Genomic DNA, 20,559 nt, shown 5'->3' with positions numbered 1-20,559 from the left:
TCTAGTGAGACTGAAGAAATAATGAATTGTTGCCTTCTTTTTTATAGAGGGCCCAAAAATCCGATTTGAGCTTTTAGAACGGTAGGTAGGGTTCAAGTGATATGGATTTTAAGAGGACTTCATTAACTCCTGGAGTTTCCAATGCATTGGAAAGTTCCGTACGGTATAATGGGACAGTAATTGGTTGAACATATTCCAAATATCAACAAAATAGAAAAGTTTCATACTGAAATATACGAAGGAATAATAATAAGTCTGCAAACGAAACGGTTAGTCAATCTCACTTTTACCGGTCGCTGAGGTCAAACATAAGCCATGCATTTTTACTTTTTATTTTTATATTTTATATTTTAGAAAGTCGGGTGCTAAATATAGGTCAGGTAGAAAACTCACCCTCCCTAAATATAAAATTAGTAAGATTTTATCAAACTTTAACTAATATATTAGTCGAATTAAACACTGTGATATTGTTCCGAATTATTACACCGTTGAATTGATACTCTCTAAGTTAACCGTACTATTAAATCATTAACCAAGTAAATTATCAAACTAAGCCACCATTAGTTATTAAATAATTTTTTTATAATAATTTTTAAAGCTGGAGTCCATCCCATACCAACTCTATTACTAGAATTTTTTTTTTTTGGAGTAAAACTCTAGTACTAGAATTGGTGGTTGACCATGCATTTCTATCAACCAGATCGAATTCAAATCGGCTCGGCCTGTTTGCAATAATGTCTCTAAGGATCAAATACGAGCATCCGTACATGTGACTATTTCTTCCCTCCAAATGTTATCGCCGATCGCCCGCGTGTCCCAATTAACGGTCTAAGCCTTTATTTAACTCTGGTCGTAAAGAGAACGTCCGACCAAACCTGTAGACGACCCAAACGCTCTCCCATATACGGCTGCCCCTATTTAAAAAGAACCCCTCCCTTCTCTCAACAAAAATAAGAAACCCCTCCCTCTCTACCTTCAATTTTGGCAGATTCCAATAGTTCTTGTTGGTTAATCGCCATCTTCCTCCCGAGATCGCGATCTAGGGTTCTTGGAAGCCTTCTCTCAATCAAGGATTCAGTCTTCTCCGGTTCTGTCTTAACTCAAGTAAATGTTTATTATTTAGGATTTTGTTTCTTCGCATCTTGGCCGGTTTCCTCACTCTCAGACAGAATTTGAGCCGATCCGGAGTCGATTTTGCCTGTCTTGGTCCTTTACATATTTCTAGCTTTCTTTAAGTCAGGAGTTCTTGATTATAGGAGACTTGATTTTGTTTAGTTTTGTAGAGGTTTTCATGCGATCACGTTGTTGTTCTTGTTGTCGCAGGAAATATTTTCGGGGATAGGATCTGCAATTCATCATAAAAGCCATGGTACGGTTTATTCTATTTGTTTGATTATCACAAGAGAAGCTGCAATCAATAGTCTTCTTCTTGATCTTTATTTTCTAGTAGGCTTAATTTGCATAGGTGAAATTTCTGTCTTTTTTTTTTCTTTTTTCTTTTTTTATCGATGCTATTTATCATTAGAATTCGATGCTTTTGAGCATATTATCACAGATTTAGCCTTTTGTGGGCTGCGAGTCTGTGCAGCGCTCTATCTTCTTCGCAAGATACGGCTAGCCTTCTCCCAATTGGAAATTAGATTGCAGTGGTACAAGAGAGAGAAAGGAGGCGCTGCAGGAATCGTAAGGACACCTTTTTCTATTACAATAACTCAATTATACTAAAATTGGATACCATTACATGTGGAGGGTTAACCATTTATATAGAGGCAAAGGGGGTAAAAGGGACACAAGTGCAATGTTTCCTGAGCTGGGGAGGGCTTAAGAAGAGGATGACCTATTGTCTAGAATTCTATAGGCCGTCCCCTTGGTTCTGCGTACACTTTGCATGAAGCGGGTTGCTCTCTTTGCATCTTGCACTCAAGGCTAGCTCTTTTTGGTCCACCTTAATAGCAAGATCACTTCTCAGATTAATAAGGGCTGCAAGTGGGTTTATAGGTTTCCCTCAAAGTTCATAAAGGCTGTTGCAGTCTAGCAGGTAGTCTCTCAGTCAATTAGCTCAAGGTATGAGTGTGCCTTAGTCAACAAAGAGTGCAAGCAATATTATTGCAAGCCAACAAGACCCTCAAGGTTGCTGATAGGGTAGGATAGCTTGGAGGTCAAGGAAAATTGCTCTCCACTCTCCAAGTTTGAATGTTTTCCTGCTACGCTCTAAAGCACTTCAACCCATAATCTGAAGTGTCTAGCACAGAAAATGTAGTATCCCTCTAATTTAACTTAGTGTTCCAAGTCCAACCATGGATCCTAAAATTAGCCGATCCCAAATTAAACCCGAAACCAGTATGGTGTCTGGTTTTGGCCTGGATCGGCCAGTTTGGCCGTATCAACCAATTTGCCTCGATCGTATCAACTGAAACTCAGTAATATTGGTTGAAATTGAATTTTTATAAGATTTAGGTTGAATTTTAAATATATCTAACTTAGAAGATATTAGTAATTGATGCCCTCAACTGTCTTAATTTATTTTTTACCTCTATCTCTCATATATACTCTTCTTTTACCCCTTACACTTCATCGAGCTCATTCTAGGCCGATTCGTTGAGCCCCTCTAGCTGTTCCACACTTTGGTGAACTCGGTTGTTTTTTTTCCTCTTTTTTTTTTCCCTCTTTATCATACACTTTTTAATTTCTTTTTTCTTATTACTATAGAACAATAGTGAAGATTCATCTTTATAGTTTTTAGCATAGTTCCAAGTTTGGGTCGATTCCACATAGCCGATCCTAATCCATGGACTAGGTATCGGCCAAATCGACCGATCCTGCCCGATATGGGCTCTCTCCCTCTCTCTTCTCTCTTGTTTTTTTTCATTTCTTTTCTTATCGGTGCCCCATCTCTCTCATTTCTCTCTACTCTCTCTCTCTCTAGTGTCTTCCTCTCTCTTCTTCGTCCTCTCTTTCTTTCTCTACTCTCTCGTCTCTCTCTCCTTCAATCTTTGTTACCACAACAGAGATTGAAATAGAGAGACGAGGGAGAGAGTGGAGAGTGAGAGTGAGAGAGAGAGAGGGAGGAAGAGATTAAGAGGGAAAGAGAAGGGAGAGAAGAAATGAAAAAAAAATTAGAGAAAAAAAATTACCTTGCGACAGTAAGAGAGAGGGAAGAAGAGAGAGATTGAGAGAGAAAGAGAGAGAAAGAGAAAGAGGAGGGAGAGAGAAGAAATAAAAAAAATAAAATTTGCCTTGTGGCAATAAGAGAAAGAGAAGGTAGAGAGAAGAAACGAAAGAAAATTAGAAAAAAATAAATTTATCTTGGTAATAACAGAGAAAGGGGGGAAAAGAGAGAGAAGGGGAGAGAGAAGGGGAAAGAAAAGGGAGAGCCAATTCGGTATTCATCAAGGTTTTGAATAAGTTGATATAATTTTTAGTTTCTAGACTTCATATGTGAATAATTATTATTTTCTTATAATTTTTCTAAATTAAAAAAAATCATATTTTTAAATAATATTTAGAATTTATATGATTAAAAAATAGTTTGATCCGATATTGACGACCAATATAGCCGATATGACTGATACATATCGTTTTTTTGGATGGTCAATCTCGATTCCGATACCGAATTTTGGAACTTTGGTTTTTAGGCTTCATATGTGACTATTTTTTTCTTCTTATTTTATGTTATCTTTTATAAATTTTTAGAAAATTTTCTACCTTTTAAATAATATTTAAAATTCTATATAATAAAATAATAATCCAATTTGATACAGTTGGTCAATACGACCAATACAATCGAACGACCAATACGTACCATTTTTTCTAGCGGCCTACTCTGATCTCGATCCCGGTGTTGAGTTTTGAAACCTTGAGTCTAACTTCGTCACAATCAAGTTTAAGTTCTTGGACACCTAAGACGTTTGGGTTTGGGTAGAAATATGTTTAGTCGGTGGCAATATGCTAGTGCTAGTCAAGATGTGCAATGTTGAAAACTTGGAATTGTTTGGTCAAATTTAGGACATATGTAATACTAAGGGAGAGAATAAAATGATCTCGGTGGGCATTATCAAGCTTACTTTTTCTTTAAATACATGGAAGTAATTCACGACAACATCAACGAGGATTCTATTTGGTCCTGTTGATGAATTCTCTGAACAGTGAACCCATGCCATTTATTTGAAGACGAAGGGCTTGTTTATTTGCCTGCTCCAGGTATGATGAAAAAACAGATGAAGAGATGATAAAATGATGGTTTAACACATAACTGAAAGTAAATCATGTCTGCTGGTTCTGCATCCATGGTTGACTAGTACCCTTGTCCATAGGTCATTTGATCTTGCTAGTTCTAAGGAAAGCTCTTCTCTTTCTGTCAGTCTTTCTTGGATCACGATGTTTATAGCGATAATCGTTCATGTTAAGTTCTTGGATCACGATGTTTATTCATGATAAAAGTCAGCATGTTGACTGTTATCTTTCTGTTTTCCGTATCATGCCTACTGTCTGCGTAGTTTGTTTTTCTTTATGATGTGCTAGAGAATTCAATGTTAGAGAACAATACAGCAAGACATGCGTGAGGATTATGGTGGATCAGCATGGAACAAGGTCTTTCTATGGGCACCGAAACCAATTTGAAACCTATTTTATAGGAAGTTTTCACGCGAAAGGTTCACTAATAATTATGTGCAATTGTGCATTCATCATCTAAAATATTAGTCATGTAGAGCTTCGTCACGCAAGAGGCAAAAATAAATGAAAGAATAATGATGTTAAAAATAAAGTCTTCAGTTGGTTCAGTGTAAGATTTTTCAAGGATAATTTTATGTGCACTTCTCAAATGCAAATTATCTACATCTATACCTTTATTTATATTTTATTCTTTGATTATAAAATGTGGATAAAATTATGATGATTACCTAATTTATGCACGAATATGTGTTTGGTATTTTGGTTACTAAAACTATGAATAAATATGGTCGATAAGGACTTTTTAAGATGAAAAAACTAAAATGCCCTCATAATAGATAGCGCAAAATTGAATAAAAGAAGATAAATAGTTACAACTTGCTATATAAAGAAGATTATTCTTGCTACTCACTTTTTATATATCACAAGTACTTCAGCTATAGAGGAGAGTATTTTGGTCATTTCTTGCTAATAGAAATCAGGATAGAATTTTTACATGGTGGAAAAAAGAAAAGTGAAAAGTAGAAAGAGGTTAGATATAGATTAGGGTATTTTGGTCATTTTTCGCTACTAGAAATTTTACTTAGGAAACATGTTACCACACCTCTTCATATATGATCAGATTTTATATATAACTAGTCATGTGACTTACCTTATCCATGGTTTGATCAAAATATACATAAATGAGTGATTGATTGCAAAATGTACTTCAGGGAGATCCAATTCATTAATAAATACTCCTTATGCAAGAACCAAGTGCCTCTAAATCAATAAGCAAAATAAAGTTTTGTATTATGGAAAAATATAAAATTGTCAATAAGTTACATTTGGTTAAGTTAGAATATGTATTTTTTTCCATGCTATTTGCTTCTTCCCCAGTGAAGTTCTTGTCAAGTAACATCTGAGACAGTTTTGTCACCTGTTAAAAAAAAATCCAATTACATTATTTAGACAGAATTTCTTTTTAATGTTCGTGTACACAGGGTTATAAGAGACTTTCTGTTCCTTTTCCATTCTATTATGCTAATATTGTATGCTATCTTTTCAGAATTATATTATTGGAGCATTTAAGCCACCATGTATCATTTCAATAACGTTTTCTGATGGAAAAGATCGCAAGCAGGTAAAGCTTTTAACTTCGATGAATGGAATTATATTATGTCAAATGTTGAATCTGTTATAATTCTTGGTCTTGTCTTCCATTGTTAATATGATCTATCTAATTGAAGTATGGACTTGTTGACAGCGGTATTTCACATAAGATGAAATTTCAGAAGTTATATCTTATTGACATGCACCATTGCACATATCCAGAGTCCTCCTATTAACAGCTGTGCACATGAAAAACATCTTTCCTATTGGTCTTTCTTTAGTCTTTTTTTCCCTTCTTTTTCTCAAATTATGCAGATTTGGTTAGCATAGGATATGAAACTATCAGAGTCCTGTTAGCTACAGGCTTGAACTATGGTATTTCACTATTTTGTGTTATATAAATGCAAAAGCAGATTCCTTCTATATACATTTGCAAATAGTTTTCTTTAATGGCACAGGGATGTCATATCTAATTGTTATTTTGAGTTGATAGTTGGACTGTTATGCACAGATAATTTTCATTTAGATAGGTAAACAACAATAGCTTATATAAGATTTTCTTTTTATAATATCAGCCCATTACATTTTTTCCAGCTGTCCCCTGACTCTGTTTCGTTGATTGAACCTGGAATATATGATGATGTTTCTAATTTCAACTTTGCTAATAGTCTGTTTCCTTTTAAACAGGCTTCCATAAAGAAGGATAATGGCCAAATAGCAATGGTCCCAGTGTTCCAGAGTCTTGAAAACATAGCTGGAGAGGTATTGATATTAATCGTGCATATCCTTTTTCTAATGGTTTTGGTGATAATGGATTTGTGCAACTCTTTAACATGCAGGTCTCTTTAGAACCTATCCAAGGGAAAAAGGTTGAGCACACTGGTGTCAAGATCGAGCTACTTGGTCAGATAGGTATGCTTTGCTCAATAATGTTATTCTTTCAGTTTATTACTTTATTTCTTGTTGTCAAAATTCAATTTAATAATATGGTGCTCATTTCAGCTCAATGTAACATTCTTGAATGATACTAACTCAAATTTTTAGATACATGTGATGGTTCTCTTGATTTGTCGAAATGAAGAATGCTGGACTTGGGCTAGAGGTCCCGTTTTACATATTTATCTTTTCTATTTTCTCTAGGAATGCAAGTGGTGGTATATCACTTATATGTTTACACAGACAATCCAAGTGGTGGCTAGCACCATAAAACCCATTACACTACCCAAATTACCCTTATCCTATCTGTCTAGCATGACCTGTTTGTTAAACAACTCGTGTGCTCATGAAATGTTAACCTGCCATAAGACATTTGGATCTATGCCTAAACAACTTCACCTGCTGGACTGTATTGGATGCAGGTACCCATGTTTTGGTGATACCAGAAGTTATGATGCTATTGTAAGTTTGTAACCTGACTGAACCTGATCATACGTTATCCAACTCATACCTTATATACATGTGAATCTGATTCATAGGTCCACCCAAGCACTTTTGTCCGAGCTTGCATTTGTTCCCATGCTAGTTCAAGCAGTTTTTTTCTTTCAACATTAAAACAGTAAGAGATCCAAACCTAGAATGGGTTTGGAGAGAGGAGAAAAGAGGAGGATTTTGGTAAAGTATTTCTTCCTATAGTGAAAGAGAGGGCTCAGCCCTATTTATAAAAGATCACAATAAAGTAAGATAAATTAGATGATATAAATTCTAATAAGTCTAATACCCCACCTTAAATTCAAGGTGGATCATAAACTGAGAGTTTGCTAAATAAAAGCTCAAAGCGTAGGAGGGGAAGAGACTAAGTGAAGAAGTCGGCAATCTGCTCCTCAATGCTGAGGTGATGGATTGAAATGGTGCCAGCTCGGTACTCTTGGCGAGTATAATGAATATCGACTTCAATGTGCTTCGTCCTCTCATGAAAAATATGATTTTCAGCTAACTTTTTAGCACTATCATTGTCGACATGAAGGGGGGTTCGAAGGTGTAAGGAAACACCCATATCACTAAGGAGACGATGAAGCAAACAACCTTCTTAGTTGCCGCACACATGGCACGATACTCTGACTCAGTATTGGAGAGACACCACATTTTGCTTCTTACTTACGCCAAAAAATTAAAGAGTCTCCTAAGGTAATGCAGAAGCCAGTAGTAGATTTTCGATCAGACTTGTCACCAGTATAATCTACATCGGAATAAGCTCACCGAGCCATGATGAAAGTCAATGGCATGAAAAGAGAGTGAGTGATGGTGCCACGTAGGTACCGAAGAATGCGTTTAAGAGCATCATAATGGGTAGATCGAGGAGCTTGTATGAACTGAGTGACAAAACCAACTGCATTAGAGATATCAGATCGAGTAATGGTCAGATATACGAGTGCCTCGACAAGCTGATGATATCTGGTCGGATCTGGAAGAAGCTGACCATCATAGGCTGAAGCTTTATATGAAGCTCAACTGGAGTAGCAACAGGACGAGTATTAGTAATGGTGGCATGATTGAGATTGTCGGTAATATACTTATACTGAGACAGCAAAAGACTATGAGATGACTAGGCAATTTTAATTTCCAAAAAATATCGAAGAGGACCGAGGTCCTTCATCTCAAACTGATATTGAAGATGTTGCTGAAGGGAGCAGATACCAATTGAATCATTTTCGGTGATAATCATATCACCGACATATAGAAGAAGGATGACCCGACCCTGAGCAGAAGACTGCAAAAACATAGATGGCTCAGAGGGGCTCTCTTGAAATTCATAGGCTATAAGAACACTACGAAATCGATCAAACCAAGCACAGGGGGCTAGCTTAAGCCTAGAGATAGCTCGTTGCAGACGACAAATGTGACTCGGAGGAATAGGGAACGCGGGTGGAGGGTCCATGTATACCTCATCGTCAAGAAGACCATGAAGAAATGCATTCTTCACATCCATTTGATGTAAATGTCACTGAAAACTGAAAGCAACGACAAGAAGAGTGCGGACAGAAGTCATTCGGGCCACTGGAGCAAAAGTCTCATAGTCTATCTTGTATTCTTGAGTAAAGCCCCGAGTAACTAAATGAGTTTTGTATCTAGTAACAGATCTATCAGGTCGATACTTGACCTTGAAGATCCATTTGCAATTGACAGGTACGATATCTGGAGGGCAAGGGATAACATTCCAAGTACGCATCTATTGAAGGGCCTGAAGCTCATCTATCATGGCCTGCTGCCACTTTGGAACCTGTACGGCCTCACGATATGACTTAAGCTAAGGGGTAGAGTGGATGGCTACAAAAAAAAGTGTGAAACTAAGGAGAGTATGTAGCAAAAGACATAAAAAAACCATACCAGTCAGGAGGGTGATGCTCACGCTCTGAATAACGATGAGCATGTAAAGGAATTGTCACAGTAGAGGATGAGACTGTCGAAGGAATAGAGGGAGGCTCAGCTGTAGAACGGGGACAGGATCTGCGAGTGTAGAAGTATGGGAAGGTCATCATGGGAGGAGGGTACTCTTATGGAAGAGCTAGAATCCCAGTGAGAGCGATCTGGAGTGACAGATGGAGATGATAGTAAAGAAGTGTCTATGGCGGATGGTCACCCCACCGTCTAGCACCAAGGCGGGTGAGAAGGCGGTCTAGTATTTTTTATCTAAAAAAATTTAAAAAATTATATATGGTATATTTATAATTTTTAATACTAATATAAATTAGTGATTTACATATCAAAGCATGCTTGTCATGATTCACAAACTAACATAGAAAATTTACTAGTGATTTACCTATTGCTATTAATAATTAACACTTAACACTGTTAATTACTAATTAATAATTAGAGAATGAACCTACTGTACTGTAGCAGTGAAGAAAGCCAACAGTGAATGGGAGAAAGAGAGGGAGAAAACTGGGAGTAATTGTTACGACGACAACCTTTCACATCGGCGGCCAAATCGAGAGGTGGCCACCAAGAGTGAAAAGGAAAGAAATCAGGAAAAGAAGAAAGAAAGTGAAGAAGAGAAGAGTTTTGAGGGGTACCTCGCTCGCCGCCATCGACTTCTCGCCACCGTCAACTTCTCGCCGTCGTCGATTTCTTGTTGCCGCTCGGAGAAGGTCGAGAGAGGGAGACGACTGAGAGGAAGAATTTTTAGGGCTCAGATCAAGAGAGTGAGGGAGAGATCGATTGGAGATTTTTTTTAAATGATTAATGGGTTAGGCGGTTAGCGAATAGTGAAGATCCGGCCCGAAAAACCAAAACTTACCTTTACTGCGGGCTGGTTGCACCTTCCCTATTGGTGAGGCAGCCGCCAAGATCGCTTTTCAAAACAATGGTAGAGGAGCATTAGGCAAGTGGGGGGCTGATGGTGGAGCTAGGGCAAGAACATCTGAGGGGACGGAGGATAGGATAGGTGTGGGGAGATCCAAAAATGATGAGTTCAGGAACCAAAGTATTGGATGTGAAGAAGGGTATCTTTTCTAGAAAGGTGACATGGCGTGGTATTCTAAGACAACAACATAAGTGTCATAACAACGATAGATTTTATGCTCAGGAATATATCCTAGACCTAAAAAGACACATTTAGCTGCCCGAGGGGACAACTTGTTACGTTCACCTGAAGGGAGAAGAATAAAATAGGTACACCAAAAAACACGAAGATGACCATACGAGGGTGAAGTACCATAGAGACGATTGTATGGAGTCACACCATCAAGGACAAATGGTGGGGTTTGATTGATAAGACAGAGAGCAGTGATAAAGGTCTTAGCCTAATAAGAATGAGGAACATAAGCCTCAAGGAGGAGAACACGAGTGGTCTCGAGGAGATGGCGATGCTTTCATTCGGCAACTTCATTCTGAGCAGGCGTATATGGACATGACTGCTAAGGTAGGGTGCCGGTAGAAGTATGAATAGAACAAAACTTAGATGAAAGATACTCACGAGCACCATCAGATCGAAAATCCTAATAGATCGACTGAACTGAGTACGAACTATGGAAGAAAAATTACGGTAGATCTGATATACCTCAGAACAATGACGCATGAGGTAAATCCAAGTGAAACGAGAGAAATCATCAATGAAACAGACATAATAAAGAAAGCCAAGACCTGAGGAGAGCGGAGCATGACTTCAAATATTAGAGTGCACAAGATGAAAAGGGGAATCAAAGATATTCGCACTAAGAGCAAAAGAAAGGGCCCGATGTTTTGCCAACCTGCAGCTAGTACAAAGAGACAGATGGAAAAAATGACTACTGCCTAAGCACCCAAATTGGGACAAGATCTTGAGACGCTAACTCGATATATGATCTAAACGCCGATGCCATAGATCTAAAGTAGAGAGAGGAGTGATTGGAAAAGCACTGGGATGAAGTGATGGTAGGTAAAGCTGATCCAAGTAGTAAAGCCTATGAATCTGACTACCGATCCCAATTCGGACAAAGGGCAGACAGGAACTCTATCAAGTGATCTTTGTCATGATGGCGCTGAGTAGCCACCGAGTCAGTAGGGCAAAAAGTAGGCTCCATTGACGTGAGCTCATGCCAAATGTCAGTCATACGGGCATAAAATTCCTAGATAGTGAGCTGACCCTATCTGGCCTCGTGAGCGTTGCGATGGAGTTGAAACCGATGCATCAGACACGATTGAAAGAATCGACAACTGAGATGGGTCCAGATGGCCCGAGCAAAGGATAAGGTCTGGAGCTGAGGCTGAGGCTGAAATGATCGATCAACCTATAGAATAAGGTAGGCGCAGACCTCCATGTCACGCAGGGCTCACTCATCATACTATGGAAATGGAACCTTCGACTGAACAGTCTTGAGTGTGTTAGACTCAGAAGAAACCACAATAATAGTCTGGTTGATAGTGCGAGGGGGAGCACACTCCATAGAGATGCCGTCAATGTGCCCGAGAAGACGTCGCCTGCGAAGGATGATCTCAATGGAAGAGGCTCGTGTGATCAAGTCCCGTTGAGTGACAAGAAGAAATTTGACTAGTGATACACTTTCACGACCGATTGGGACACAAGACGCTATTGGAAGGGACGAAAATCTGTCAAACACCTTGAGGGCGATTCATTTTCCCACTTAGGCCTTTCGTTGAACACTTGGAGTTTGGAAAACTTAATTTGAGTTTGCAGTCAAACAGTTGCCATTATCTCTACTGTTTGGATGAACAAAAGCAAGAAGTGTGGCCTTCATTGAGTTTGAGTGAGTGAGAGATGGCCGGACGAGCAATAACCCGGCTGTTGAAGGACGGCTTCACTGATAGCAAGTAGCTAAGCCGTTGGAGGTGGGCTATCGGTGGAGTTCACTGACAACTGCAGTGGAGTGAAGACGGAGCTCACCAATGGCAGCAGTAAGTTGTTGGTCAATGTCGAGCTCGAGGAAGGTGATCGGTGAAGAAGGAGCTTTGATGGGAGGGCTTGAGCTGCTATATGGAGTGGAGTGAAGACGAAGCTCACCGACGGCAATAGCAAGCTTCTCTCCGATGGGAGAGCTCGAGCTGCAAAATTAGGCTTGTCGGTGAAGGAATGAGGCGGCTGAGAGAGTTCACCGGTGGCAGCAAAAAATTTGGTCGAACCTGAGCTCGAGGAAGGCGACCGGTGAAGAAGAAGGAGCTGCCCCTCCAACAGCGATGCCCTCGACTGGAAGGAAGGCGCGATGGGCAGCGACAACGGTTAGCGACGGTAGGCAGCGATGAAATCCTCCAATGAGGAAGAAAAGAAAATTTTGATGCTCACCAGTGGAGTCCTCCAGTGAGGAAAAGGAAAATAATGTGATGCTCGATTGGAACAGTGAAGTCCAAGGGCAGCTAAAAGAAAAAAAAAACTTACAGATCGGAGAGCTTTGATACCATGAAACAGTAAGAGATCCCAAACCTAGATGGTTTTGGAGATAGGAAAAGAAAAGAGGAGAGAATTTTAGTAAGTATTTTTTCATATAGTGAAAGAGAGGGCTTAGCCCTATTTATATAAGATCACAATAAAATAAGATAAATTAAATGATATAAATTCTAATAACTCTAATAAACATCACTATTGCTTGTAGTCTAATACCTTGATAGAATAATGCAACGATATCACACATTTCTTATATTGAGTATCTTTATCATATATCTCATAGCTTTCTTGAATACTTTCATCTCACCTTTTTCTTTTTCTTATTCTTTTGTTCGTTTGCTGTCAGTCTTAAATTTAGCGGTATCATTGAAAAACCCAGATATACTTCATTTTGTGAAATAGAAAACAAAGCTAATGGAATGTTTTTATAAGATGTATTTTTAGTCAATAATCTAGTAACAATAATTCAGTAAATATTTTTCTCCTTAACATATTTTATCTCTATTTCTCTTGCAGAGTTGTATTTTGATAGAGGTAACTTCTATGACTTCACATCCCTAGGTAAGTTTCACCTTGAAGAATTCTGACTCTTAATTTTGTGGTAACATGCTCAATAATTAAAAGAAATGGCAGCAATGTTAAGATTTGTCTTACTGAATATTATTTTTATTTTGGAGTCGTTCTGGAATGTGTGTACAAGTTGAATAAATAAATTTGTCCAAGTTTTACTATATAAAATTTCTTTTAAATCCTTCTACAGTGCATCTCATGCATTATGAGAAACCAAGTAAATTTTGTCTGCCTAGTTATTTCTTGCTTTAAGTTTTAGAAATTCTGATACTTGTTTGACACTCACTTTCCTGTAGCCTATGGTCTATATAATCTACACGTTTCCTGTATTGCATAAGAGAACTCCCAATAAGCAGGTTGTATTGCAACATCTGCTAGCAGTATTAGATAGTTCTTTCTCAGATTATAATCTATTTGCTCACTGTGATTTATAGTTCTAGAAAGTCATGCTTGCCACTGCTCTCCACACATCATATTATGCTGAAGTATTCCATGTCAACCATCTAGGTGCACCATGGCACCGAGTGCCTTTTCTGCTTCCGTTCTCAAGAAAACCATGAAGGATCTGCCCTTTGCATGCATGATTATTATTTACTAGCCTTTAGCTGCTCACCAGCCACTACTCATGTTATTGTTACATATTGATATTGAGGATCTAGTAGCTTGTCTGAATTATCTGATGCATGTCGGTGTCATCGTTGTCATTACAATTTGGCTCCACCTATACTTTATAATAACAAGACAGTTCTCTCTCTTCAATTGTTAGAATTAAGATTTATGTGGGCTCATGCTATATAATAAGAAATTATCTTACTTATGGACAATATCAGAAAGATTGTGTAAAGTGCAGGCTGTCCATCAGGTGACACTTTTTTCACCATATTACTTTATTTGATCTCTTTACTCTAAATCAGACAGTTCTAAATATATTTCCCATTTTATGTAATTAGGCTGTTGATTTTTTTTATTTTTGAGAAGCATTTTCAAAATCCTGAATATTTCCTCTTTTGCAGTGCGGGAATTAGATGTTCCTGGTGAAATTTATGAAAGAAAAACATATCCATTTGAATTCTCTTCCATTGAAATGCCATACGAGTCATATAATGGGACAAACGTGAGATTGAGGTAAGCCTGTCTGTGGATGTGAGTCTTCATCAATGGTGATAGGCTGAAAGATCTGTTTATGGTTTCCTTAATTTGATGGAGTAGTGATTACTCGTTTAGCATTTTGGAATGTCCACAGATAGGGACATTTACCATGATATCTATTTCTAAGTTAGATAGCTTTGCTATCCAAAGTGACAATGTAATCTACGTTTAACTAAAAATTAAATTCTTAAAATAGCTTTCTTATCGATATGCATCATAGTTGTGGTGTTGAAAATGGATCTTCATTTAATTCTTGGGCCAATTAAACTTACACCATTATCAAGAAACCAAATGAATCAGACCTTATCTTGCTGTATACATAGAAAACAAAATACTCCGAGGGTGAAGAAAAATGCCCTTTCCATTTATCCAAACAAAATTACGCCTTATATGGTGCTTACGTCTCATAGTTCCATTAACTCTTGCTTTGTTCTTTGTTGGGCCTTTTTTATTATTTAGTACTCGACAATCCCTAAGTATATTGTTACATTTTTCTTTCTAAGGTTTAACCATTCCTGATACAAATCTTGATCTTCGATTATGAATTGAACCTTTTTCTGAAGTTGTGCTCACAGTGATAAACAATTACTATTTGGGTGATGATAAATAAATTTCAAATCTTCACTTTTGAGAATCAGCATATATTCTATCCTGCGCTGGCAACTTAAGTAATTATTTCATTTGAGGTTTCAGGTACATTCTAAAGGTAACGATCAGTAGGAATTATGCCAGCAATATTGTGGAACTTCGGGACTTCTGCGTAAGTTACAATTTACTTCATACTCTAAAACTGTGTGTTATTCATGTTTGTTACCATGCCAATTAATTGACTTGGGAATGTAATGATTTGAGTGTCATATTTAAGAATCTCTTATCTTTTCTTTGCCAATGCTTTGTTGTGGTTAGTCCATATTTGATTGATCTAATTCTAGAGAAATTTATATTATGAAGACATAAATAGCCATGGGAGAATCTGTGTTTTGTCAAAAAGTTTAGTAACATGGGAGAATTTATTTTAGGTTGTCCTGCATTGGTGAATTTGGCTACTTTTCTAGCCAGAGTAGTAATACTACTATTTAGAAGCATCTTCAGAGGACAATTATTGAATGGAGTAAAAGAAAATTTTCAAGGATTGCTTTGGTCATATATTGAGTCATTATATGATTTAGACATTTAGTTCATTTTTCAGCATTGCATTATAAACGAGAGCATGTTAAGTACTCTTAAATTGTTGCTTGAAGGATTTTTCTTTCCAGAAGATCTTTATTCTTTTTACTTTCTGGAAGACCATAATATTTAGCTTGTAAATCCCATATCATCATAAAAGGAAAAAGCTCGACCGTCAAATTTATTGTGTATGTATTTAATGAAACATATCCTGCTATATTATGAATGAGGATGACCTCAAGGTAAATTTTGATGTTATATTTTGTTCAAAGAAAGTTCCTTAACATATGCCATAGTTAGCCTGTCATAGACTTTCATCTACATGCCAATACAATTTCACAAGAAATACTGGTTGATCATACATTTCTGAGTTTTATGTTTTTTTAACTCTAACAGGTGCGGAACTACACTCCTACTCCAACAATTAACAACAGCATAAAGGTCAGTTCATTTGTAGAAGAAATTGATGCATAAATAAGCACCCAATTCTAGACCAATACTATTAGCTTGCTTACCAACCAACAGTGCCATCTCATCTAGATGGTTCCTACTTATGGTCTAATTTGTAGTCTATCTGAGTTAGAGGACATTTATGAGTAAGTGGGCATTTGCTGATGACATACTACAACCAAATTATGAAAATGTTAAAGGAAAGTTTCATATGAGTAATGAAAGGAAAATTAAAATCGCTGACATTGGTAGTAATATACATGGAAGGCTGTATCAGTGGCGCACCGGCACATGGCACAAGCGGCACCCCTCCTAATAGTTTCATCGCTCGTCGTCAAGCTATCGATCGCCACTCGCCTTCGCTGTCGCCGTCCGGATCCACAACTTAAGTTTTTAAACCCCCCAACTTTCGATATTTTTTCTCTATCGGGCTAGGGCACCCGACGAAGCTCAGGTGACGGCGAAGGCGAGGGGCGATTGGCGACGGCGAATGCGAAGGCGAATGCGAGTATCAAAGCACGGACACCTCTATCTGGGGGAGGTGTTCGTGTTGGATGGGTTAGAGGTGTCGTGATTAAAAAAGAAAAAGAAAAAAAGGATACGGTGTGGACACGGCTGAGACACGACGTGTGTTATTGGGCGAAACGGGTCGAGTTTGAATCACTTTTCATTGGTGAGTATCCTCTACCTTTTTCTTTCCTCTTACGGTATGGCTGGCAAATGCCGTGGCACGTGCTATGCCTGTGGCACGACAATTGTTGGTAATATTATCTCGTAACATCTGATATCACAATAAAACAAATTCTAATTATATATCATTGTATTTGTAATCAGAAGTGAAGATTTGGTTTCCCACTTTCCATGATGCTATTGCGAAGTTGTCAACATGACACCATCCCTCTTTCTGCTGATTAGAATATCTTTCGGAAAGGCATACCATTATACTGAAGTTTATCATTTCCATGCAGCTTGAAAGTCCAAGAATTTCTATCCATTTTTTAGTCCTATTTCACATACTTGGACTAGATTATTTGCAAAATAAGATAAACTAATTTTGATGGTGACAATGAATGTACTTTAGAATATTGATGTAGGATAACTGGATAAGTCATGCATTTTCTGCTGCTTGCTGAGAAAAGTATGGTTATGATGGCTGGTTTTACAGATGGAAGTTGGAATAGAAGATTGCCTACACATTGAGTTTGAATACAACAAAAGCAAGTAAGTTGTGTACATCTAAATTCCCAAACATTTTGCTTATTTTGCCAACTGTACACCTTTCCTACTCTTATATGGACTTAACCTTGATCAGGTATCATCTCAAGGATGTTATCATTGGAAAGATCTATTTTCTTCTGGTAAGAATTAAAATAAAAAATATGGAGCTTGAGATTAGACGCCGGGAGTCGACTGGATCAGGGCCTAATACATATGTTGAGACTGAAACACTAGCAAAGTTTGAGTTGATGGATGGTGCTCCTGTCAGAGGTATGCCATATAGATCTTGAAATTTAGCATTTCTGCATTCATATATATCTAGATGATCTGTGATAACTTCATTTAGCAATCTATAGATTGTGTCATCCATGCTGATGAAGTTAAACCAAGTATGAATGGTGAAGAATAGGAAAGAGAATCAACTTATTCTTTTAAGTACATACAAACGTTTGTGAGACCAATTCATGTGTACTTACTTTTTTTATCTGCCATGTAGTTTGTTTCTATTTTTTATACATGTCATGTAAGAATAAAACTATATGACTGCATTGACTTCCTACACTTCTCAAGGATTGATATTGCTAAGGGTGTAAATCAACTGAGGAGCCAAGCCTGAGCGAGCATGCTCTAGCTTAGACTTGACTCGAAACTAATTTCGAGCCTTGTAACTTTGCTCAGGCTCAGCTCAACTTAACTCAACTCGAGCTGAGCTCGAGTCGGGCCGGACCGAGCCTGAGCTGAGCTTGAGCCTGAATTGAGCTAATTATCAAGTCTTATTCAAGACGAGTCAGATCAAGCTAGATCGAGCCCAAGCCGAGCCACAACTTATTTAAGCTGAAATAGTTAAATTAAATAAAATTTTATGAAAGTTTAAAATTTTAACCTACCTATAAATAAAACAAAAACCAATCAAATTGACTGCAAAATTTAAAGCTAATCAGTGATTAGTAATCACACCAATTTCAAAATTAAACTTGTAACCAGAACAAAAGCCAACTAAATGAACTAAATTAAATTATACAATACTTTACTAAAGCTAATCACACCAATTTCAAAATTTTAACCTTTAAATAAAACAAAGCCAACTAAATGAACTAAGTTAAATTTTACAAAATTTTAATAAAGCCAACCAAAGCACCAATTGCAAAACTTAACATAGTACTATTTATCAAATTTTGGCTCAAAGGACGAGGCGGTGGCTTGAGGAGGACGATGAGTACTAGATGGCAGCTTGGTGAAGGAGGAGGATGACGACGAGGCGGTGGCTTGAAGAGGAGGATGAGGAGGAGTTGGGTCGATGGTGGAGAAGGACGAGGCGATAGGCTGACGATGGAGAGGGAGGATTGGAGTGATCGAGCGGGTGAGGACTGAGGGAAAGCTAGGGAGAGTTGAGCAGCTGTGTTTGGGACTTGGGAGTTGAGGCAGTGAGGGTTAGGGAATTAGGATTTGACTAGTCCTAATTGACAATCTCTTTTATATTGAGTCTATCGAGCCAAGTCGGCTTATGCTTAAGCTCGGCTTGAAAATAATTTCGAGCCTTCTAATCCCGCGTGGGTTTGACTTAGCTCTATCTAAACCGAGCCGAACTCGAGCTTCAGTCTAGTCGAGCGCGAGCTGCTCGTTTATTTTGATAGCCCTAGATACTGCCATATTGGTCATCTATGATTGGATTTCTTTGACTGTTACTGATGAGTTCTTGTGGCTGGTGCATTCATCTTAACTGTGCTTTCTGGATACACAGAATATGAGGCCTTATAAGTTTTAGTTACAATAGAATAAGAGAATCCTAAATAGTGTTTATTCCAGTAGTAAAATAGCTCTTGGGAACTATATGAAATGTTGTCAAAGATCTATCTTTAATTCTTTATATAACCTAATAAAATCCTAACTGGGGCACCATCCCTAATTTCTCTCAAAAAAAGTTACTACCATGTGCCATCCGTTTAAGTATTGTGCCAGGGCTTCTTGCTTACATGTCAAACATATCTGCCTGGTTTCTTATGCTTAACATATTTTGCTAAAACTGAGAAGTCATATAAACATGAAAATAAGTCCTGACTGAAATAGGTGCATCCACATCAGTTTACTCAATATATTCACCCTATGCTGCTAGATTTCCTATACTTTGCATAGAAGAACTTGCATATCTACCAACCATAACTGGAGTTTGAACTATCTGTTTCAACTCCAAAAGCAAAGAGTTCAAAATATAAATTTTAGTGGTAGAATCCATCAATCTTTTTAGGTGATATTTAGTCCATTATTTTAGTCGTTGCTTATAATTAAAATTATTTTGTGATGTTTCCTAACTTAAAATACACGGACTACTCCACATCCAAATGGCAGTTAGGCTCCTATTAACAAACTAAATTACTGTTTATATGCGACAGTCGATCATGTTGAGTACTCCTTTTCTGCTTTAATTTGCCCTTCTTGAAGTATCTATGACTGTTTATGTAGTGCTCATATATTAGTGGTCGACATATGTGGCAGGTGTAGTATATTCATGAGATATGTGTAGTGCCTTATTTTTTGAATCAAGTGCAGATAGAAGTAAGTTTCTTAATTAGGAAAATGTGCAGTATATATCATTAATCAAATCTTTCTACAGGAGAATCAATTCCAATAAGATTGTTTTTGAGCCCGTATGAGTTGACTCCAACATATCGCAATATTAATAACAAGTTCAGTGTTAAGTATTACCTCAATCTTGTCCTTGTGGACGAGGAAGACCGTCGGTACTTTAAGCAGCAAGAAATTACAATATTCCGCCTTCTAGAAACTACACCAGCTTCATAGTTTTCCTCAGAAGATAAAAAGAACAAAGTATTAAACGACGTTGAAGGACCAAATCCATCAAGCTGCCAACCTACCAGAATCAGCGAGATGTTGTGCATTCTGTATATATTAGTCAAGATGTATGTAATTTAGTTTACATGCATCACTGTGCACCCTGTCTGTTTGAAAAAAAAATTTCTTCGTTTTGCTATGTTCTTTTTCAGGGTTGAACACCTAAAATTACTTGTAATTTCTTAGCATTTTACTTTTGTAATTTATCAACATTACGACGTGTTGTACTTTGACTAATTCTGGCGTCAAACCTTGTATCAGTCACCTGGCAATTATCACTTTTGTGAATGCTGCATAGAACTCAAACCTACGTGTAGGGATTGATCGATCATAGTTTGTTTTGTCTCCTACCGTAATCATGGTAGTTTCGCGATGCTCCCAGAAATTAGAAGGCATGATAAATTGCATTTCATATGACAGGAAAAACAGCCCTTGGTATCCTTGGGCTACAAATCGTAAAGAATGAACCAAAAAACTTAGAATGACTAGCACATTACAACCCCTGATGTATAATATATGCTGCACACTTTCAGTATTTCTAAACATACTGTTTTAGTTTAGTTTAGTTTTGTTTGTTT

The 20,559-nt window shown here is 37.6% G+C and overlaps 1 protein-coding gene across 2 annotated transcripts; it reads left to right on the top strand.

Moving 5' to 3' along the window:
* Nucleotides 1–944: 944 nt before the first annotated feature.
* LOC140777749 (vacuolar protein sorting-associated protein 26A-like) lies at nucleotides 945–20,169 on the top strand. Of its 2 annotated transcripts, none has more exons than XM_073122083.1 (12): nucleotides 945–1,104; nucleotides 1,324–1,369; nucleotides 5,720–5,794; nucleotides 6,451–6,525; nucleotides 6,603–6,675; nucleotides 13,094–13,138; nucleotides 14,161–14,272; nucleotides 14,990–15,056; nucleotides 15,860–15,904; nucleotides 17,079–17,134; nucleotides 17,226–17,401; nucleotides 19,743–20,169. In XM_073122083.1, exons 2-12 carry the CDS (start codon nucleotides 1,367–1,369, stop codon nucleotides 19,928–19,930), a joined length of 915 nt encoding a protein of 304 aa, XP_072978184.1. In that variant the 5' UTR covers nucleotides 945–1,104; nucleotides 1,324–1,366; the 3' UTR covers nucleotides 19,931–20,169. The 2 variants fall into 2 exon arrangements, with proteins under 2 accessions (XP_072978184.1, XP_072978185.1); XM_073122084.1 differs by having other exon boundaries at nucleotides 949–1,087.
* The last annotated feature ends 390 nt before the right edge of the window (nucleotides 20,170–20,559 follow it).

This window comes from Typha angustifolia, chromosome 15, assembly GCF_048772165.1.
Source record: "Typha angustifolia cultivar Huaian chromosome 15, ASM4877216v1, whole genome shotgun sequence".
Taxonomy (NCBI): domain Eukaryota; kingdom Viridiplantae; phylum Streptophyta; class Magnoliopsida; order Poales; family Typhaceae; genus Typha; species Typha angustifolia.
Note: the sequence above shows the minus strand (reverse complement) of the source record. Positions and strands in the feature narration are given on the sequence as shown.

Bases quoted from the DNA above. Each gene is read 5' to 3' on its own strand.
- LOC140777749 (XM_073122083.1), top strand. The intron at 14,273-14,989 runs GTAAGCCTGTCT...TTGAGGTTTCAG, and splicing joins GGGACAAACGTGAGATTGAG to GTACATTCTAAAGGTAACGA. The intron at 17,135-17,225 runs GTAAGTTGTGTA...AACCTTGATCAG, and splicing joins TTTGAATACAACAAAAGCAA to GTATCATCTCAAGGATGTTA.